General features: G+C 40.9%; 1 protein-coding gene across 5 annotated transcripts in view; it reads left to right on the forward strand.

Moving 5' to 3' along the window:
- The window catches only part of ACBD5 (acyl-CoA binding domain containing 5), a 50,488-nt gene that overhangs the window by 14,563 nt on the left and 14,989 nt on the right, over nucleotides 1–20,936 (forward strand). For 4 of the 5 annotated variants that reach the window (XM_064368575.1, XM_064368573.1, XM_064368571.1 and 1 more), the window contains exons 5-11: nucleotides 4,314–4,425; nucleotides 4,525–4,557; nucleotides 8,802–8,936; nucleotides 10,484–10,687; nucleotides 12,472–12,578; nucleotides 16,592–16,859; nucleotides 17,239–17,438. In XM_064368575.1, the coding sequence (XP_064224645.1) occupies nucleotides 4,314–4,425; nucleotides 4,525–4,557; nucleotides 8,802–8,936; nucleotides 10,484–10,687; nucleotides 12,472–12,578; nucleotides 16,592–16,859; nucleotides 17,239–17,438 (1,059 nt within the window). The remainder of the gene's footprint in view (nucleotides 1–4,313; nucleotides 4,426–4,524; nucleotides 4,558–8,801; nucleotides 8,937–10,483; nucleotides 10,688–12,471; nucleotides 12,579–16,591; nucleotides 16,860–17,238; nucleotides 17,439–20,936) is intronic. The other variant, XM_064368572.1, reaches the window with a different exon arrangement.

Raw genomic sequence — 20,936 nt, forward strand, 5'->3', positions numbered from 1 at the left:
CAGTATATTTTCATCATCTAGAAATGATGTCTTTCACTGAGGAAAAGTGCTGGATAAACCTAGAAAAATTATTGTGTTGCTTTTCTGGAGTCCATGCAGCTTACCAGGTATTTCTGTCAAAACATTCTTCTTTTGAATGAGTTATAATATATTGAGTTAGCTTAGTTAATTTATAACTTTAGACCAGAGATGTCTAATCTTTTGGCTTCTCTGAGCCACATTGGAAGAAGAATTGTTTTGGTCCACACATAAAACACATTGACACTAATGATAGCTGATGAGCTAAAAAAAAAATCATTATGTTTTAAGAAAGTTTACGAATTTGGGCCAGGCGTAATGGCTCATGCCTGTAATCCCAGCACTTTGGGAGGCCGACGTGGGTGGATCGCTTGAGGTCGCGAGTTCCAGACCAGCCTGGGCAACGTGGGGAAACCCCGACTCTACTAAAAATACAAAAAAATTAGCTGATCACGGTGGCACATGCCTGTAGTCCCAGCTGCTTGTGTGACAGAGATAGAATTGCTTGAACCCCAGAGGCAGAGGCTGCAACGAGCCAAGATTGTGCCACTGCACTCCAGCCTGTGCGAGAGTAAGACCCTGTATCAAAAAAAAAAAACAACAAGCTTACAAATTTGTGTTGGGTATTCAAAGCCATCTTGGACCAAATGCAGCCTGAGGACTGCGGGTTGGACAAGCTTAGTTTAGATAACATCTTCTCTGAGGGTAAGGAGTAGTTACCTGACTGAGATTTGCCTCTGTGTGTGTGTGTGTGTGTGTGTGTGTGTGTGTGTTCTATATCTCATGTGTGTACACTTACACCATTTCTTATATATCAACATTGGTGTCAGGGAGATAATTTTGCAAATGGCTGAGATCTTTCTTTTTTCGTGTATGTTTAAAGTTTCTTCCTCAGAGAATAACTTCTTCAAAAGGCTGGAGGCAAGAGCTGAAAAATTCCTATTGAGTATTGTGTTCACTATATGGGTGACCAGATCAATAGAAGCCAAACTTCAGCATCACACCCTTGTAACAAACCTGCACATATGCCCTCTGAATATAAAATAAAAATAAAAAAAATGGCCAGGTGCAGTGGTTCACGCCTGTAATCCCAGCACTCCGGGAGGCCAAGGCAGGCAGATCACAAGGTTAAGAGATCAAGACCATCCTGGCCAACATGGTGAAACCCCATCTCTGTATTTTGTAAAAATACAAAAATAAGCTGGGCGTGGTGGCACACACCTGTAGTTCCAGCTACTTGGGAGGCTGAGGCTGGAGAATTCCTTGAACCTGGGAGGTGGAGGTTGCAGTGAGCTGAGATCGTGCCACTTCACTCCAGCCAGGCAACAGAAAAGACTCCGCTTCAAAAAAGGAAAAACAAAGAAAGTAACCTTGTCAATTTTGGATGTGTCTTGTTTTGGCTACCGTGTCTTCACTGTATTAACTACTGCAATTCTGGTTTGTTGAGAGAATGAATACTCAGTTAGTATTTGCTGAATGCGAGTGCATACTCCTTTTATTTTGTTCTGACATTTGAAGTCCACAGTTTACTCTTTTACCCTGTGGAGCATGAGAAACTCAAATGCTAAATTTAGTAGCCTTAAAAATAAGGACAAATTTAAGAAAGAGATCTTTTAATAAGCCTTGAGAAATACAGATGTTGCTTGGTGGTCAGGATGTGGTATGTGGTTGTCTTACTAGATTCTGCTAACTGAAGTCTTTATATTACGGCAGTGTGGCATAGTGTAAAGGGCACTGATTTATGTTTGAATTATTTCTCTGCCATTTATTAGTTGTGACTTTGGTCACATTAAACATTTCTTTTGGTTTGAATCTGATTCTCAGAATTATTATAATTCAAATATGTTACAGCTCAGATATTTATAATAAACAATAAAACGTTCCTCCACATGGCCCTAACCTCATAACAAATGTTTCCTTGTGATTAAAGCTTTCCTTTCATAGTACATTCATAGGAGCAGCAATTAGATAATTTACTACAAGCTGTAAAGTTAAATGATAATCACTAGAACCAGTTATTAATATAGTTCATTCTCTCTCAACAACCTCCTCCTACACATATAACACAGTGGGAAGTGGTACAGATGAGCATTTCTCAGATCAAAATCATATCAGAGCTGCTGACCACCATAGACCACTGATGATCCATCTTGTATCTGGTTTAGAAATAAAAGCATTTTGTTTGAACAAGAATTTTAGGGTTTTGGCTGGGCATGTTGGCTCACATCTGTAACCCCAGCACTTTGAGAGGCTGAGGTGGGCAAATCACTTGTGGCCAGGAGTTTGGGACCAGCCTGTCCAACATGGCAAAACCCTGGCTCTACTAAAAATACAAAAATTAGCCAGACATGGTGGTGCACACCTGTAATCCTAGCTACTTGGGAGGCAGAGGCACGAGAATCGCTCGAACCCAGTTGGTAGAGGTTGCAGTGAGCCAAGATAGTGCCGCTGCACTACAGCCCGGATGATGGAGTGAGACTCTGTCTCAAAAAAAAGAAAGAAAGCAGTCCTGGTATCTTTTTTTTGAGACAGAGTCTCACTCTGTTGCCTAGGCTGGAGTGCAGTGGCATGATCTTGGCTCACTGCAACCTCCACCTCCCGGGTTCAAGCAATTCTCCTTCCTTAGTCTCCTGAGTAGCTGGGATCACAGGTGTATGCCACCACGCCTGGCTAATATTTGTATTTTTAGTAAAGATGGGTTTCACCATGTTGGCCAGGCTGGTCTCGAACTCCTGACCTCGGGTGATCTTCCTTCCTTGGCCTCCCAAAGTGCTGGGATTACAGGCGTAAGCCACTACGCCTGGCCCCTGGAATCATATTAAACATACTATGATTAGCAGATACAGAGCTGACTTTATTCTTTTTTTTTTTTTTTTTTTTTTTTTTTGGTGGGGGGGAGACGGAGTTTCGCTCTTGTTACCCAGGCTGGAGTGCAATGGCGCGATCTCGGCTCACCGCAACCTCCGCCTCCTGGGTTCAGGCAATTCTCCTGCCTCAGCCTCTCGAGTAGCTGGGATTACAGGCATGCACCACCATGCCCAGCTAATTTTTTGTATTTTTAGTAGAGACGGGGTTTCACCATATCGACCAGGATGGTCTCGATCTCTTGACCTCGTGATCCACTCGCCTCGGCCTCCCAAAGTGCTGGGATTATAGGCGTGAGCCACCGCGCCCGGCCAACTTTATTCTTTTTAATATCTGCAAAATATTTCAAATCTAGAGGTACTTTAATTTCTTTGTCCAGTCACCAATTGATGGCTGTTTAGTTGAATACCTTTTCAGTTAATTTACCTTGCTCTTTAAATTTGATGATTCTAAATTGGCCCCTATTTTGAAGGTGTCTGAAAGTGATTACTGTTCCCTACTTTACTTTCATGTCCTGTTAGAAATACTACCCTACCTTAGTGTTAAAGAACAGACATCATTATTTTATTCTAACCCTAGTTAGTTTTTGTTGGTTTTTTTTTTCCCCCCCTTTTTTTTTTTTTGGAGACAAGATCTGACTTTGTCACCTAGACTGGAGTGCAGTGTGGTGTGATCATGGCTCACTGCAGCCTCAACCTCCTTGGCTCCAGAGATTCTTCCACCTCAGCCTCTCAAATAGCTGCGACTACAGGTGTGCACCACCATGTCTGACTAATTAAAAAAAATTTTTTTGGTAGAGATGGGGGTCTTACTGTGTTGCCCCAGGCAAGTCTCGAACTCCTGGGCTCAAGCCATCCTCCTCTTGCTTTGGCCTCCCAGAGTGCTGGAATTACAAGCCTGAGCCACCACCTCACCCACCCAGAGTGTGTGTACATTAAGTATGTAATTAATGTAGATCCTGTGTGTACCTCACCAACCCAGAGTGTGTGTACATTAAGTATGTAATTAATTTGAAGTACGAACTTCAAATCTTAAAATGATTGATAAATTGGAAATAGGTTATTTGATAATAGTAGAAATCAAATTAAGAGTTTGTGACTGGGCACAGTGGTTCACGCCTGTAATCCCAGCACTTGGGAGGCCAAGGTGGGCAGATCATGAGGTCAGGAGATCGAGACCATTCTGACCAACATAGTAAAACCCTGCCTCTACTAAAATACAAAAAATTAGGCAGACGTGGGGGCACACGCCCGTAGTCCCAGCTACTCTGGAGGCTGAGGCAGGGGAGTTGCTTGAACCCAGGAGGTGGAGGTTGCAGTGAGCCGAGATTGTGCTGCTACACTCCAGCCTGGTGATAGAGTGAGACTCCGTCTCAAAAAAAAAAGAAAAAGAGTTTGTGATTTCACAATATTTGTTTCTTTTGGTTACAGATTATTGAAACTATGCCAATGACTGAGAAAGTTGAAGAATTGCTGCGTGTCATAGGTCCATTTTATGAAATTGTCGAGGACAAGAGTAGCAGGAATTCTGATGTAACTTCAGGTTGGACTATTTTACCTATTTTTAAATTCATCAACTCATATATTATGCACATATTAATATCTGTATGTCTGATTTTTTTTTCTTACTTTTACATGCTAGTCCGACTGGAGAAAATCTCTAAATGTTTAGAAGGTAGGAATAATGAAATCATGCAAAAGTATTTTGTTTAAAATTTACATGTCAAAAGAATTCTGCACAAACTTATAGAACTTATAATTTTGTCATCCAGGAGTTTTCATTCCAAGCAAACACATTGTATGAAGTTCCAAAACATTATAAACTCTTAGAATTTTAACCCTTAAGTGGAAAGTTATTAAAACACACCAGGTAGTTTACTTAGTATATTCAAAATTACAGCAGAATCTATGGTTTTAGTTTGATAGATCATGTTTTCTATTTTGCTATGAGAATTACATTAATAATACTTTTAATTCAATGATTTACCTGCTAATTTTAAAATGGGTATGTTGGCCGGGTATGGTGGCTCACGCGTGTAATCCCAGCACTTTGGGAAGTCAAGGCGGGTGGATCACCTGGGGTCAGGAGTTCGAGACAATACCTCCCAACATGGTGAAACCCCATCTCTACAAAAAATACAAAAATTAGCCAGGCATGGTGGTGCACGCCTGTGATCCCAGCTACTTGGGAGGCTGAGGCACAAGAATCATTTGAACCCAGGAGGCAGAGGCTGCAGTGAGATGAGATCGCTCTGCTGCACTCTGGCCTAGGCGACAGAGTGAGATGCTGTCTCAAAAAAAAAAAAAAAAAAGGGCAGGTATGGTGTCTAACAACGCCTGTAATCCCAGCACTTTGGGAGGCCAAAGTGGGTGGATCATGAGGTCGAGAGATCGAGACCATCCTAGCCAACGTGGTGAAACCCTGTCTCTACTAAAAATATAAAAATTAGCTGGGCATATGATTGCATGCCTGTAGTCCCAGCTAGTTGGGAGGCTGAAACAGAAGAATTGCTTGAACCCAGGAGATGAAGATTGCAGTGAGCCAAGATTGAGCCACTGTACTCTAGCCTGGTGACAGAGCGAGACTCTGTCTCAAAAAAAGAAATTAAAATTGACGTATATGTGGTTTAACTGTAGCATAGCAAGCTAATGCAAGACAGTTAATTCACTTAGCTTGTTTTTTTTTTTTTTTAATTTGATTTTGCTTCAAGCATCTTTGCATGGATTACAGTTTCATTTTTTCTTTTTTTTTAGAATTTTGTCTTCATGTACACAAAGTATTGAAAAAGTTATGTTTTGCATACTTGCAGGAGTTAAATAAAATGCAAAATGTGTTGGTATTAACTAAATGTTTGCTCTTGAAATTTTTTTAGAAAGCAGAGTGAAATGAGACCACAAGAGTCAATTTAAGTGAAAATTGTATATATACTCTTTAAATAAAAATCGCCTGTCGTCCCTTTTTTTTTCCCCTTGGGATCCCTATTTATAAGACATCTTTTTTTTTTTTTTTTTTTTTTTGAGACGGAGTTTCGCTCTTGTTACCCAGGCTGGAGTGCAATGGCGCGATCTCGGCTCACTGCAACCTCCGCCTCCTGGGTTCAGGCAATTCTCCTGCCTCAGCCTCCTGAGTACCTGGGATTACAGGCATGCGCTACCATGCCCAGCTAATTTTTTGTATTTTTAGTAGAGACGGGGTTTCACTATGTTGACCAGGATGGTCTCGATCTCTTGACCTCGTGATCCACCCGCCTCGGCCTCCCAAAGTGCTGGGATTACAGGCGTGAGCCACCGCGCCCGGCAAGACATCTTTTACTAATTGACAATAATGGCAGTATTTCAGAATAGTAATCTTCCCTGCGCTGAAATCAGGCCGTGTACCTGTCATGGTAGTAAACCATGTGCAAGTGGTACTGAGTGCTTACTGGGCATAACTCTGTAGCAGATCATTCTACATCTGGTTTGCTTAGAGAAGTCAAATATTAACAAGACATGCTTATTCAATTCAGAGAAAAAAATAAATGCTTTCTTCTTCTTCTTTTTTTTTTTTTTATTTTTTTGAGACGGAGTCTTCTGTCACTTAGGCTGGAGTGCAGTGGTCTGATCTCGGCTCACTGCAACCTCCGGCTCCTGGGTTCAAGCAATTCTCCTGACTTAGGCTCCCGAGTAGCTTGGATTACAAGTGTGTGCCACCGTGCCCAGCTAATTTTTGTGTTTTTAGTAGAGCCGGTTTTGCCATGTTGGCCAGGCTGATCTTGAACTCCTGACCTCAGGTGATCTCCCGATTTGGCTTCCCAAAGTGCTGGGATTACAGACATGAGCCTAGCCTGAAAAAAAAAATTAAATGTTTTCTGTATGTCAGGCATGTTAGGATGAAGACGGAAGTGAATCTGGATCTGCTTCAGTGGTGTCCAGCCACTGGCCAGAGACAGATATTTAAACAGCTAATTAGAAAACAAAGAAGAGTAAATAATAGTAATAAAGGTACAGGCTCACAGTTACCTAGCTATAACTTAAAAATTTAAAAATCTTTGAAGACCAGAAGTTTTTTTGGTAAACTCATTTGGCAGCAAAACATGTGTGATATGAAGTAAAAATCTAGGGAGCAAAATTTGACCTGAAATAAAATAAGGATATTTTGAGTCTCTATCCTATGTAGTGTAACTATTTATATGTTTTGCTGCAAAAATCATATTTTCTCTTTTTAGTGAGAGCTGTCTTAGACTTTATTGGATGTGTTACATAATATACCAAATGGCATGTGTACCATATAACCTTGCAAAATTAGAAAAACTTGAGATTTCAGGCCGGGCGTGGTGGCTTACGTCTATAATCCCAGCACTTTGGGAGGCTGAGGCGGGTGGATCATGAGGTCAAGAGATCGAGACCATCCTGGTCAACATGGTGAAACCCCATCTCTACTAAAAATACAAAAATTAGCTGGGCATGGTGGCGCGCGCCTGTAGTCCCAGCTAGTCGGGAGGCTGAGGCAGGAGAATTGCTTGAACCCAAGAGGCGGAGGTTGAAATGAGCCGAGATCGCGCCATTGCACTCCAGCCTGGGTAGCAAAAAAGCGAAACTCTGTCTCAAAAAAAAAAAAAAGAAGAAAAATGAGATTTCAAAACATATCTGGATCCAAGGGGGTTGTAAGTAAGGGATTGTGGACTTGCACCATAATTTTTTTTACCTGAACCATTCTGATGGATATTTAGGTTATTTACTCTTTTGATCTTCAAAAAATGATGATGCTGAGAATAACCATGTATTTGTCCTTTCATATATATGAAAGCATATCTGTAAGAAATATCAGAAATGGAATTAGAAATGTTCGATGGGTATTTGTAATTTTGTAAGATATTGCCAAATTGCAAGACAAGTTTGCACTCTTGTCTTTTTTTTTTCTAAACAAAGCATTTTCTTAAAAGTAGCCATTTAGATTCAATAGAACAGATGTATCAGTTTTACATGGCCATTTTCAGAATATACATATACAGTAAGTTTTGAAATCTGGAATGGTGAGTCCTCCAGTTTTGTTCTTTTTCAAGATTGTTTTGGCTAATCTTGATCCCTCACATTTTCATATGAATTTTAGAATCTGCATGTCAATTTTTTGCAAAAATGCCGGCTTGGATTTTGATAGAGATTGCAGTGAATTTACAGGGAGTATTGTCATCTCAACAATATTATCTTTCAATACCTGTTCTCAAAACAGCATCTTGTAACCAGCAGCGTTGGCAACAAATGTGTCTTTGTAGAAATTTGGAATCTTACCTCACCCTAGACTTACTAATTCAGAATCTGCATCTTAAATAGATCCCAGGAGATTTGTTTGCACATTAAAGTTGAGAAGCTCTGATGTATTTACCCTCAGGATATAGCTTTGGCCACTTGGACAATTTGCTTTTGTAAGTGATTGATAACATTAAAGGATACTTTAAGAAAAAACTCAAATATCATAAAGACATGATATGTGAGTTGTGCACCTGAAGTCCCAAAGGTAATACAGGAATACAATTTTTTAGATGGACTCCAACTATAATATTGATGGGATTGTTGGTAGAACCAAAAGCGTATTTTTTGCTTTCAGTGGGCTAGCATATAGGAAGTATCTCGTCATTTGCCATGTATGAAAATCCATTGATCTCTAACTTGATTTTGATTGATATTAACTTAATTTATCCTCTGCCTGATTCAGAAAGGATTTAAGATAGCTTGATTGTAAGGTGATAATTGAAGGAATTTGTCTATGTAATAATATGTGTATGTTTATAGTCAAATAAAATAATACTATTATGTATATCACTAACATTTTAATTCAAAATTATTTTATTAGTTATTTGTAATTTTTGTTAGTATTATTTGGAAATTATGGCATTATTGTATATTACCACATTGTGACTAAGTGGTCATTTCATGTTTTAGATCTTGGTAATGTTCTCACTTCTACTCCATACGCCAAAACTGTTAATGGTAAAGCTGAAAGCAGTGATAGTGGAGCTGAATCTGAGGAAGAAGAGGCCCACGAAGAAGTGAAAGGGGCAGAACAAAGTGATAATGGTAATGTTGGATAATCAGTAATTTTACAATAAATAAATTAAGAGGGTATGAAGACATTTGGGCTGATTTGGTATTGTATAAGATTAGAGCAGGTGGTGGGATGTAGGCTGTTGACCTTATTACCAGGTTTGCTGTGGACCAAAAGGCTCTACTACACAGTGTAGGAACAGCCAACCTTATGCAGAAATGGAGTAGGTGTTGATTGAGGGTTGACAAGAATAGGCCACTCCTCCAAATGGACGGCCTGATCAGCTGCATTAGACATGTACGATTTTAAGGTGTTGTTTCTAACATGAATATGCATAAGTTACTAAGGACAGGAGACAAGTTAGACTCTCAATATCTTATCAAAAATAGAGTGGAATCTAGAGAATAGGATACAGGCATACATTTTCTTTTTGTTTTTGTTTTTTTGGTTTTTGGTTTTTTTTTTGAGATGGAGTCTCACTCTGTCACCCAGGCTGGAGTGCAGTGGTGTGATCTCGGCTCACTGCAACCTCTGTCACCTGTGTTCAAGGCATCTTCCGGCCTCAGCCTCCTGAGTACAGGCATGTACCACTATGCCCCGTTAATTTTTATATTTTTAGTAGAGACGAGATTTCACCATGTTGGCCAGGCTGGTCTCAAACTCCTGACCTCAAGTGATCTGCCCACCTTGGCCTCCCAAAGTGCTGGGATTACACGCGTGCGCCGTCGCGCCAGCTTACAGGCATAAGTTTTCATGAAGAAGGAACATTGGAATTATGGGTTAGAGCATTGGGCGCCTTGTTAGAATACCAGTGATACATGGGAAGACTGTTTTCAAAAGGGGAGACAGAAAGACACTAAAACAAACTGTATAACTTAGTTTTGCCTTCCCTTTCCAGTAAGTTATGACAAATAACACCTTTAAGGATCTTTTTTATCAACTACGTGGACCCCTTTGCACTGCTAGGTCTCATAAAGCAATTTGCTTATGCCTAAGAGTAAAAAGACTTTGAGAGATTACTTTTTTTTTTTTTTTTTTTTTTGAGACGGGGTTTCGCTCTTGTTACCCAGGCTGGAGTGCAATGGCGCGATCTCGACTCACCGCAACCTCCGCCTCCTGGGTTCAGGCAATTCTTCCTGTCTCAGCCTCCTGAGTAACTGGGATTACAGGCACGCGCCACCATGCCCAGCTAATTTTTTGTATTTTTAGTAGAGACGGGGTTTCACCATGTTGACCAGGATGGTCTCGATCTCTTGACCTCGTGATCCACCCGCCTCGGCCTCCCAAAGTGCTGGGATTACAGGCGTGAGCCACCGCGCCTGGCCGAGAGATTACTTTTTAAAGGAATTCTAGAAGATTCACAGGGAACTGAAACAGTTTTGAAGCCAACATAGTTTGGGTGAGCTCTTAGAATATAGTAAACCCTATTTCAAGGAGCATGCCTTCTCTTTGATCCAAGTAGGAAACCCTTCAAAGGGATTGTGGTAGGTTAGGGAAATGACAACTGGTTATGAAAACATGGTATGCAGAAGGTGACCTACTGTGAACTTTTATGAATCTCTCCATTTTCTCATAAAAGATAAGAAAATGATGAAGAAGTCAGCAGACCATAAGAATTTGGAAATCATTGTCACTAATGGCTATGATAAAGATGGCTTTGTTCAGGATATGCAGAATGACATTCATGCCAGTTCTTCCCTGAATGACAGAAACACTGAAGAAGTAAAGCCTATTGATGAAAACTTGGGGCAAACTGGAAAAACTGCTGTTTGTATTCACCAAGGTATTGTCCCCAAATAATTCTGTGTCCAGCCTCTTTCCTATGAATAGTCTTTTAATAATTACCGGATCTTTAGGATCAGTTTTGAATTTAAAAATCTCTTATTTAGTCATATCTTAGGGTTTGTTAATATTATAGGGTTTATGGTTTTGAAAGAGAGTGAATTAGGGCCAGGGTTATATATGTATTTCTTTCTGTTGCCCAGGCTGGAGTGCAGTGACATAGTCATGGCTCACTGCAGCTTTGAACTCCTGGGCAATTCTGCTGCAGCCTCCTGAGTAGCTGGGGTTACAGGCATGTAGCATCACGCCCAGCTAATGTTTAAATTTTTTGTGGAGACAGGGTTTTGCCAGGTTGCCCAGGCTGGTCTGGAACCCCTGGGTTCAAGTGATCTGCCCTCCTCAGCCTCCCAAAGTGCTAGTATTACAGGCTTGAGCCTCCATGCTGGCCTATTTTTCAATTTTTAGGGATACCTAATAGTCCATATGAGAAACATCATTTCTTTTTCTTTCTTTTTTTTTTGAGATGGAGTCTTGCTTCTTTGCCCAGGCTGAAGTGCAATGGCACCATCGCGGCTTACTGCAACCTTCACCTCCTGGGTTCAAGCAGTTCTCCTGCCTCAGCCTCCCCAGTAGCTGGGATTACAGGCATTTGCCACCAGGCCTAGCTAATTTTTGTATTTTTAGTAGAGATGGGGTTTCACCATGTTGGCCAGGCTGGTCTTGAACTCCAAGTGATCTACCCGCCTTGGTCTTCCAAAGTGCTGGGATAACAGGCTTGAGCTGCCTAGCCCATCCGAGAAACATCATTTCTTAACGTAAGAACCAAACTTGCATAGTTGCATCTTACATTTAGGCATCCTGCTTGGTAGGTAGTTTTTTCTTATGGGGCTTTTAGGTTTTATAAGGTTTCATCTAGACTGTCTTTATGGAATTCAGTGACAAAATATTTTGGTCTTTTCAAATAAAAATTATCAACTAAATTTAAAGTTTTGGTAAATTTTAAAAAGTGTGGCTTGATAAATCAAATTTGTCTCTCAGTATAAAAATAAGGCTAAAAAAAATATAAGGCTGATGAATTTTGAAAATGGAATATGAAAACGGACTAAGAAGAAAAAGAGGAAAAAAAAAAAGAAAATGGAATAAAGGCCAGGCGCGGTGGCTAACGCCTGTAATCCCAGGTACTTTGGGAGCCTGAGGTGGATGGATCACCTGAGGTCAGGAGCTGGAGACCAGCCTGGACAACATGGTGAAACTCTGTCTCTTCTAAAAATACAAAAATTGGCTGGGCACAGTGGCTCATGCCTGTAATCCCAGCACTTTGGAAGCCTGGGTGGGTGGGTCAGGAGTTCAAGACCAGCCAGACCAACATGGCGAAACCCTGTCTCAATTTAAAATACAAAAAATTACAGGCATGCGCCTGTAATCCCAGCTACTCGGGCGGCTGAGGCACGAGAATCGCTTGAACCCTGGAGGTGGAGGTTGCAGTGAGCCAGGATCTCACCACTGCACTCCAGCCTGGGTGACAGAATGAGACTCCATCTAAAAAAAAAAAAAAATTAGCTGGGCACGGTAGCAGGCACCTGTAATTCCAGCTACTTGGGAGGCTGAGGCAGGAGAATCGCTTGAACCCAAGAGGCAGAAGTTGCAGTGAGCCAAGATCACACCACTGTGCTCCAACCTGGGCAATGGAGTGAGACTCCATCTCAAAAAAAGCAAAAAACGGAATAAATTTGTTTTTCTTTTATTAGAGTATATTATACTATCTGCACTTTTGTTCACATTTAGATATAAATGATGATCATGTTGAAGATATTACAGGAATTCAGCATTTGACAAGTGATTCAGACAGTGAAGTTTACTGTGATTCTATGGAACAATTTGGACAAGAAGAGGTAAAAATGACATTTTGTGATTGGTAAATTTTCAAAGTGGTATGTTAGAATTCAATGCGTAACGTCGGTTAGTAGCAAATATACATGCTATTTTTCATTTTGAAAATATGCCCCTAAAATGTTTAAACATTTGTATTTTAAACAACTTTTTCTTAATTCAAAAATATGTAAAATTCTGGAAAAGTCAAAGAAAGAAAAATTAATAACAATTAACTATTCCATTATAACTAATAATGTACACATATTTATAAATATTCTAGGAGATGTGGATGGAGATGCAGAGGAAACACTTTTTATGCTAGTCCCTATGTTTGAAACATTTATTAATGTTCAGGAAAATTGAATGATTTTCTTTGTTGTTGTTTTTGTTTTTTAGAGATGGGGTCTCGCTCTGTCGCCCAGGCTGGAGTGCAGTGGTGCAATCTCAGGTCACTGCAACCTCCGCCTCCTAGGTTCAAGCAATCCTCCTGACTCAGCCTCCCAAGTAGCTGGGATTACAGGTGTATGCCACTATGCCTGGCTAATTTTTATATTTTCAGTAGAGACAGAGTTTCACCATTTTGGCCAGGTTGGTCTAAAAGTCCTGGCCTCAAGTGATCTGCCTGCCTCAGCCTCTCAAAGTGCTGGGATTACAGACATGAGCCACCGCCCCCAGCTCAAATATGGGTTCTTGATATGTTGCCTAGCATAGTCTCAAAATCTTGGCCTTAATCAGTGCTACCACCTCGGCCTCCCAAAATGCTGGGATTAAAGGTGTGAGTCACTGAGCCTGGCCTGAATAGTTTTTAAATAAATAAGTCTGTTCTTCATATTGACTATAATTCATTGGATTGAAATTTTTAGTGGAAATAATTTTTAAATTTCAGTTGATTAAGATGCAGTATTGAAAGAGAAAACTTGAAAAAAAATTATAAAAGTCCATGAATTATTTTTCTCAACTTTTTCTGATAATGATGAGGGTGGTTTATTTTTAATTTTTATGGGCACATAGTAGGTGTATATATTTATGAGGTAGACTGGGTGCGGTGGCTCATACCTCTAATCCCAAGCAAGAACATCACTTGAAGCCAGGAGTTTGAGACCAGCCTGGGCAAGATGGGAGACCCCATCTACACTTTATTTTTGTAAAATATAAAAAATATCATAAATATTTATTTATGGGGTACATGAGATATTTTGGTGCAGGCATATGATGTATAATAATCATATCAGGGTAAATGGGGTGTTCATTACTTTAGGCACTCATTATTTCTTTATGTTACAAACATTCCAATTGTACTCCCTCAGGTATTCTAAAATGTACAGCAAAAATATTGCCAACTATAGCCACTCTGCTGTGCTGTCAGATACTAGATCTTATTCACTGTATCTCTATCTCCATGAGTTTGTTTTAATTTTTGGCTATCACAAATAAGTGAGAACATTTGAAGTTTTTCTTTCTGTGCCTGGCTTATTTCACTAAACATAATATCTTCCAATTCAATCCATATTGTAAGTGGCAGGATCTCATTCTTTTTTTTTTTTCTTTTTGATTTATTTTTATCTCATTCTTTTTTATGGTAGAATAGTACTCCATCGTGTATATGTACCACGTTTTCTTTATTCATTTGTCTGTTGATGGACGGTTAGATTGCTTCCAAATCTTGGCTATTGTGAACAGTGCTGCAGTAAACATGGGAGTGCTGATATCTCTTCAATATATTGATTTCTTTTCTTTTGAGTATACAGCCAGTAGTGGAATTGCTGGTCATATGGTAACTCTGTTTTTAGTATTGTTTGTTTTTTGAGGAACTTCCGTACTGTTCTGCATAGTGGCTGTACTAATTTACATTCTCACCAGCAATGTACAAGGGCTTCCTTTTCTCCACATCCTCGCCAGCATTTGTTATTGCTTGCCTTTTGGATGAAAGCCATTTTAACTGGGGTGAGATAATATCTCATTGTTTTGATTTGATTTGCAATCACAGTTTTGATTTGCATTTCTCTGATGATCAGTGATGTTGGCACCTTTTCATGTAACGGTTTGCCATTTGTAGTTCTTTTGAGAAATGTCTATTCAGATCTTTTGCCCATTTTTAATCAGATTATTAGATTTTTTTTTCCTATTGAGTTGTTTATGCTCCTTATGTATTCTAGTTATTAATCTGATGAGGGTGGTTTTTACAGCTATATTTCTGTTTGGCCTTTTTACATCCTTTCCCCATTCTGTCTCCTACCTGTTCTAATATAGTTCAGTGTGTCTTATAGACAATCATTTATCTTTTGCCTCCCTGAACTGATTTTCACTTTTCTCTTTGTGTTTTTCTCCTTTTCTCATTTCATAATGCAATTAAATCTATCTCTTAGTTTTCTCAAATTTTAAAAACACATGAATAACATATCTTTTACCTAAGGTCAAACACAAATGAGTAGCATAGGCCAGTCATGGTGGCGCACCCCTATCATCCCAACACTGTGGGAGGAGGTCGAGGCAGCTGGATCGCTTGAGCTCACGAGTTTGAGATCTGCATGGGCAACATGGCAAAACCCTGTCTCTACAAAAAAATACAAGAATTAGCCAGGCATGGTAGCTACTTGGGGAGGCTGAGGTGGGAGGAAGGCTTGAGCCTGGGAGACAGAGGTTGTAGTGGCCAAGATGATGCCACTGTGCTCCAGCCTGGCCTATAAGGCCAGAACTTGTCTCAAAAAAAAAAAAAAAAAAGCACATAGATTGGAAGAATAAGGATAAGGAGGCCAAACTAAGAATGAGAGAAATTAGTGAAAAATGAAAAGGATGGAAAAACCCAGATGCCCTTTTATTTTTTCTTTTTAAAAAAGAGATGTTTGGGAAAGGTTGATGAAAGGGACCAGACAGAGATTAATCTCAGTAAATATCTGGCTGCTAACTTATAAGTTTGTTCCTGTTTTCTCTCTCAATCAGTTAATGGATTAAAGATCAAGGAGCTGTCTGATCTGGCTTCTGGAGTACAGTGGCACAATCTGGGCTCACTGCAACTTCCACCTCCTGGGTTTAATTGATTCTCATGCCTCAGCCTTCCAGGTAGCTAGGACTACAGGTGTGCGCCACCCCACCTGGCTAATTTTTGTATTTTTAGTGAAAACAAGGTCTCACCATGTTGGCCAGGCTGGTCTCATACTCCCGGCCTCAAGCGATCTGCCTGCCTCAGCCTACCAAAGTGCTGGGATTACAGGTGTGCCACCTCGCCTGGCCCCTTGCTGGCCTCTGTTAACACCACTCTCCTATGTGGTCTTTGCTCACCACCTACCCCGGCCTTCTCTCTCTAATGTGTCAAGTCCCTTCCCACCCCCACCCTCACTTGTACATCCTCCCTCTTCGCTGAGGACTCTTAGATACCCTTTATACCCTAACTAAGATGTCCCTTCCTGAAGGAAAGTAAAATACAACCCCACCTCATCACCACCCTCACTAAATCTAGGTTAATTATAGATTGTCATCCATCAATGTCTTAGGTGAGTTTTTTGAAAAACAAACACATTTAGGCTCTGCCTATGCAGTAACCATTCTTTATTCTTTATTCTTTTACTTTCTTTTTCTTTTTCATTTTCTTTTTTGTTTTTTGAGATGAGTTTCACTCTTGTTGCCCAGGCTGGAGTACAATGGCATGATCTCAGCTCACCGCAACCTCTACCTTCTGGGTTCAAGAGATTCTCCTGCCTCAGCCTCCCGAGTAGCTGGGATTACAGGCATGTGCCACCATGCCTGGCTAATTTTTTGTCTTTTTGGTAGAGACAGGGTTTCTCCATGTTGGTCAGGCTGGTCTCAAACTTCCAACTTCAGATGATCTGCCCGCCTCAGGCTCCCAAAGTGCTGGGATTACAGGCGTGAGCCACTGCGCCCAGCCAGAATTGAAGACATTTTTAGAAAAAGAATATTTCCCATAATAACATGAAAGAACATTTAGAAAAATGGTATTTCTCCTATTGCTGTAAAAACTTTATGGTGTATAATTAATGTTTATAGCTTTTAACTCAGTGTCATTTTAAATTTGTAGTCTTTAGACAGCTTTACATCCAACAATGGACCATTTCAATATTACTTGGGTGGTCATTCCAGTCAACCCATGGAAAATTCTGGATTTCGTGAAGATGTTCAAGTACTTCCTGGAAATGGCAACATTGGGAATATGCAGGTGGTTGCAGTTGAAGGAAAAGGTGAAGTCAAGCATGGAGGAGAAGATGGTAGGAATAACAGTGGAGCGCCACACCGGGAGAAGCGAGGCGGCGAAAATGACGAATTCTCTAATGTCAGAAGAGGAAGAGGTGTGATTGATTACCTTTTTTTCTTCCCTCACTATCTTTATTTATTTACTTATTTATTTTTGAGATGGAGTCTAGCGCTCTGTCGCCCAGTCTGGAGTGCAGTGGGATTACAGGCACATGCCACTACGCCTGGCTAATTTTTGTATTTTTAGTAGAGATAGGGTTTCGCCATGTTTGCCAGGCTGGTCTTGAACTCCTGACCTCAGGTGATCCACCTGCCTCAGCCTCCCAAAGTGCTGGGATTACAGGCATGAGCCACTGCTCCTGGCCACACTTTGGAAATTTAGATCTCAAAGAAATAACAGAGGGAAATGAATAAAACAGTTTCTACTTGCATAAGAATTACTTAAAACAAACTTATTTTTGTCTCTTAAAATAGGACATAGGATGCAACACCTGAGTGAAGGAACCAAGGGTCGGCAGGTGGGAAGTGGAGGTGATGGGGAGCGCTGGGGCTCCAATAGAGGGTCCCAAGGCAGCCTCAATGAGCAGATCGCCCTCGTGCTGATGAGACTGCAGGAGGACATGCAGAATGTCCTTCAGAGACTGCAGAAACTGGAAACACTGACTGCTTCACAGGTAAACTTTCAAATGTGTCATACCTTCTTCTATTTACTGATTCTGGAAAGCCATGTGGAATCTGTGTTGAACATATTTACGTAAATTAATGTATTTTAGTAAAAATGAAAAGAACTTAGTTTTGAAAATATTGTTTAAGACTGACCCAGAAACTAATTACTGCTTAAAATAATAGAGAAAGCCGGGCGCAGTGGCTCACGCCTGTAATCCCAGCACTTTGGGAGGCCGAGGCGGGTGGATCACGAAGTCAAGAGATCGAGACCATCCTGGTCAACATGGTGAAACCCCGTCTCTACTAAAAATACAAAAAATTAGCTGGGCATGGTGGCGCATGCCTGTAATCCCAGCTACTCAGGAGGCTGAGGCAGGAAAATTGCCTAAACCCAGGAGGCAGAGGTTGTGGTGAGCCGAGATCGCGCCTTTGCACTCCAGCCTGGGTAACAAGAGCGAAACTCTGTCTCAAAAAAAAATATATATATAGAGAGAGAGAGAGAGAGAGAAAGAGCTGGGCATGGTGGCTCCTGCCCGTAATCTCAGCACTTTGGGAGGCTGAGGCAGGCGGATCACCTGAGGTCAGGAGTTCAAGACCAGCCTGGCCAACATGGCGAAACCCTATCTCTACTAAAAATACAAAAATTAGCCAGGCATGATGGTGGGTGCCTGTAATCCCAGCTTCTCGGGAGGCTGAGGTGGAAAACTCGCTTGAACCCGGGAGGTGGAGGTTGCAGTGAGCTGAGATTGTGCCACTGCACTCCAGCCTGGGTGACAGAGTGAGACTCCATCTCAAAAAAAAAAAGAAAAATGGCTGGGCGAGGTACCTCATGCCTGTAATTCCAACACTTTGGGAGGCTGAGGTAGGTGGATCATCTGATTCAGGAGTTTAAGACCAGACTGGCCAACATGGTGAAATTCTGTCTCTACTAAAAATAAAAAAATTAGCCAGGTGAGGTGTTGCATGCCTGTAATCCCAGCTACTTGGGAGGCTGAGGCAGGAGAATCGCTTGGACCTGGGAAGCAGAGATTGCAGTGAGCTGAGATCGTGCCACTGCACTCCAGCATGGGTGACAGAGTGAGATTCTGTCTCAAAATGAATGAATGAATGAATGAATGGAAAAGGTTCATAGGAAGAGACACTTCAGTTTGATTTATAGATTTGACTGTGGCCTGTAATAATCCCTGGACTCACCTGCCTCTCCTTGAGTAACATTTGTTAAAGAGAATAAAGAAGTAATTAGCCTTGACTATCTGACCTAGCTGCAAACATTATATAACATTGAAGCATCATGCTGTAACAGATGTTAAGAAGTATTTGCAGGGATTAATCAAAGAAGATATGCTTCCATTACAAGATAAATACATTGAATGTAGACTCATGTAAAGAAACTGATACTGCAGGCTTCCCTAAACAACCACTGGGAATATCTTTCTCTTTACCTAATCAGTAAGTTACTCAAGTTATTACATGTTTTTTAAAATTATATGTATCCCCAGGATTCTCAGTTACATATTATTATTAATCAGACTGCAAATTCCTAGACTTCCAGGAGTCTACAAACACCCTAAAATACTACGCACATTTGTCTTTGATTTTGCATTTTTGATGGGAAAGGATTTGTTGTCCTCATGAGATCCTCAAGAGGGTCTATAAGGAAAAAGAGTTTAAAATAGTGCCTTGTGACTGGGCACAGTGACTCACACCTATAATTTCACTTTGGGAGGCTGAGGTGAGTGGATCACTTGAGACCAGAAGTTCGAGACCAGCCTGGCCAACATGATGAAACCCCATCTCTACTAAAAGTACAAAAATTAGCAGGGCGTGGTGGTGCGTGCCTGTAATCCCAGCTACCTGGGAGGCTGAGGCATGAGAATCACCTGAACGAAGTTGGCGGAAGTTTCAGTGAGCCTAGATCACGCCACTGCACTTGGCTCACTGCAACCTCCACCTCCTGGGACCACGTCATCCTCCCACCTCAACTTCCCAAGTAGCTGGAACCACAGGTGCATACCACCACGTCTAGCTAATTTTTGTATTTTTTGTAGAGACTGAGTTTGCCATGTTGCCCAGGCTGGTCTCAAACTCCTGAGCTCAAATATTCAGCCCACCTCAGCCTCCCAAAGTGCTTGGGATTACAGGCATGAACCACTGTGCCTGGAATGTTCTAAGTTTTTTTTTTTTTTCTAAGAATATTTTACATATATTCAGTATCTTTAGTGGTATTGAGATTCTGCTGAAATTCTTTTGATGTATTTTCTTAGACATTTACTTTTTCACTGTTATATAAAACTTTAGGCTAGGCCCATGGCTCACACCTGTAATCTCAGCACATTGGGAGGTCGAGGCAAGAGGATAACCAGCGGCTAGGAGTTCAAGACCAGCCTGGGCAACATAGCAAGACCTTATGTCTACAAAAAAGTAAAATTAAAATAGCCAGGCTTGGTGGTCGGCCCACCTACTCAGAAGGCTGAGGCAGGATGACCGCTTGAACCCAGGAGTTGAAGGCTGCAGTGAGCCATGATCTCTCTAGCCTGGGCAACAAAGCAAGACCTCATCTCTACAAAAATACAATACAATAATACAATAAAGTTGAAAAGATTTTGATTTAGGACTTTTTTTCCTTAAAATTTGCATAATTCACTTGGGTGATTCATAGAAGAAATAAATTGGGCCAGGCACGGTGGTGACTCATGCCTGTACTGTCAACACTTTGGGAGGCTGAGGTGGATGGATCACCTGAGGTCGAGAGTTCGATACCAACTTGGCCAACATGGTAAAACCCCACCTCTACTACCAAAAATACAAAAATTAGCTGGGTGTGGTGGCACATGCCTGTAATCCCAGCTACTCGTAAGGTGGAGATTGCAGTGAGCTGAGATCGTGTCTCAAAAAGAAAAGTCGCTTGGATAACATTGAAAGGTCAAATTGTGCAAAGAAAAAGAAAAAGAAAAGAAAAGTCACTCCTCACGGTGGCTCACACCTGTAATCCCACCACTTTGGGAGGCTGAGGCAGGTGGATTACCTGAGGTTAGGAGTTTGAGACCAGCCTGACTAACATGATGAAAACCTGTCTCTACTAAATACAAAAACAAATTAGCCAAGTGTGGTGGTGCATGCCTGTAATCTCAGCTACTTGGGAGGCTGAGGCAGGAGAATCGCTAGAACCTGGGAGGCAGAGGTTGCAGTGAGCTGAGATTGCACCATTGTACTCCAGCCTAGGCAACAAGAGTGAAACTCCATCTCAAAGAAAAAAAAAAAAGAAAAAGAAAAGTCAAGTAGGTAATGTAATAAGACTGTAAAGCACATAAAAGTTCAGATGGATTTGAGGTTTTATTTTGATAATTTTATATAATTTGAGCTAAAAATACAAAGCATCAAAGTATTGTTTGGCTTGCAGTTTTAGGAAACTTGTGCTTTGGTAAGTATTAGTTTCAGGATAATCAAAGTATAGTTCACAGAAGAATACTGAATAAACTAATAGTTCTATGTTCCAACTGTTCTAT

The sequence above is a fragment of the Aotus nancymaae genome, unplaced genomic scaffold (genome assembly GCF_030222135.1).
Source record: "Aotus nancymaae isolate 86718 unplaced genomic scaffold, 86718_ANA_hifiasm-v0.15.2.pri h1tg000077l, whole genome shotgun sequence".
Taxonomy (NCBI): Eukaryota; Metazoa; Chordata; class Mammalia; order Primates; family Aotidae; genus Aotus; species Aotus nancymaae.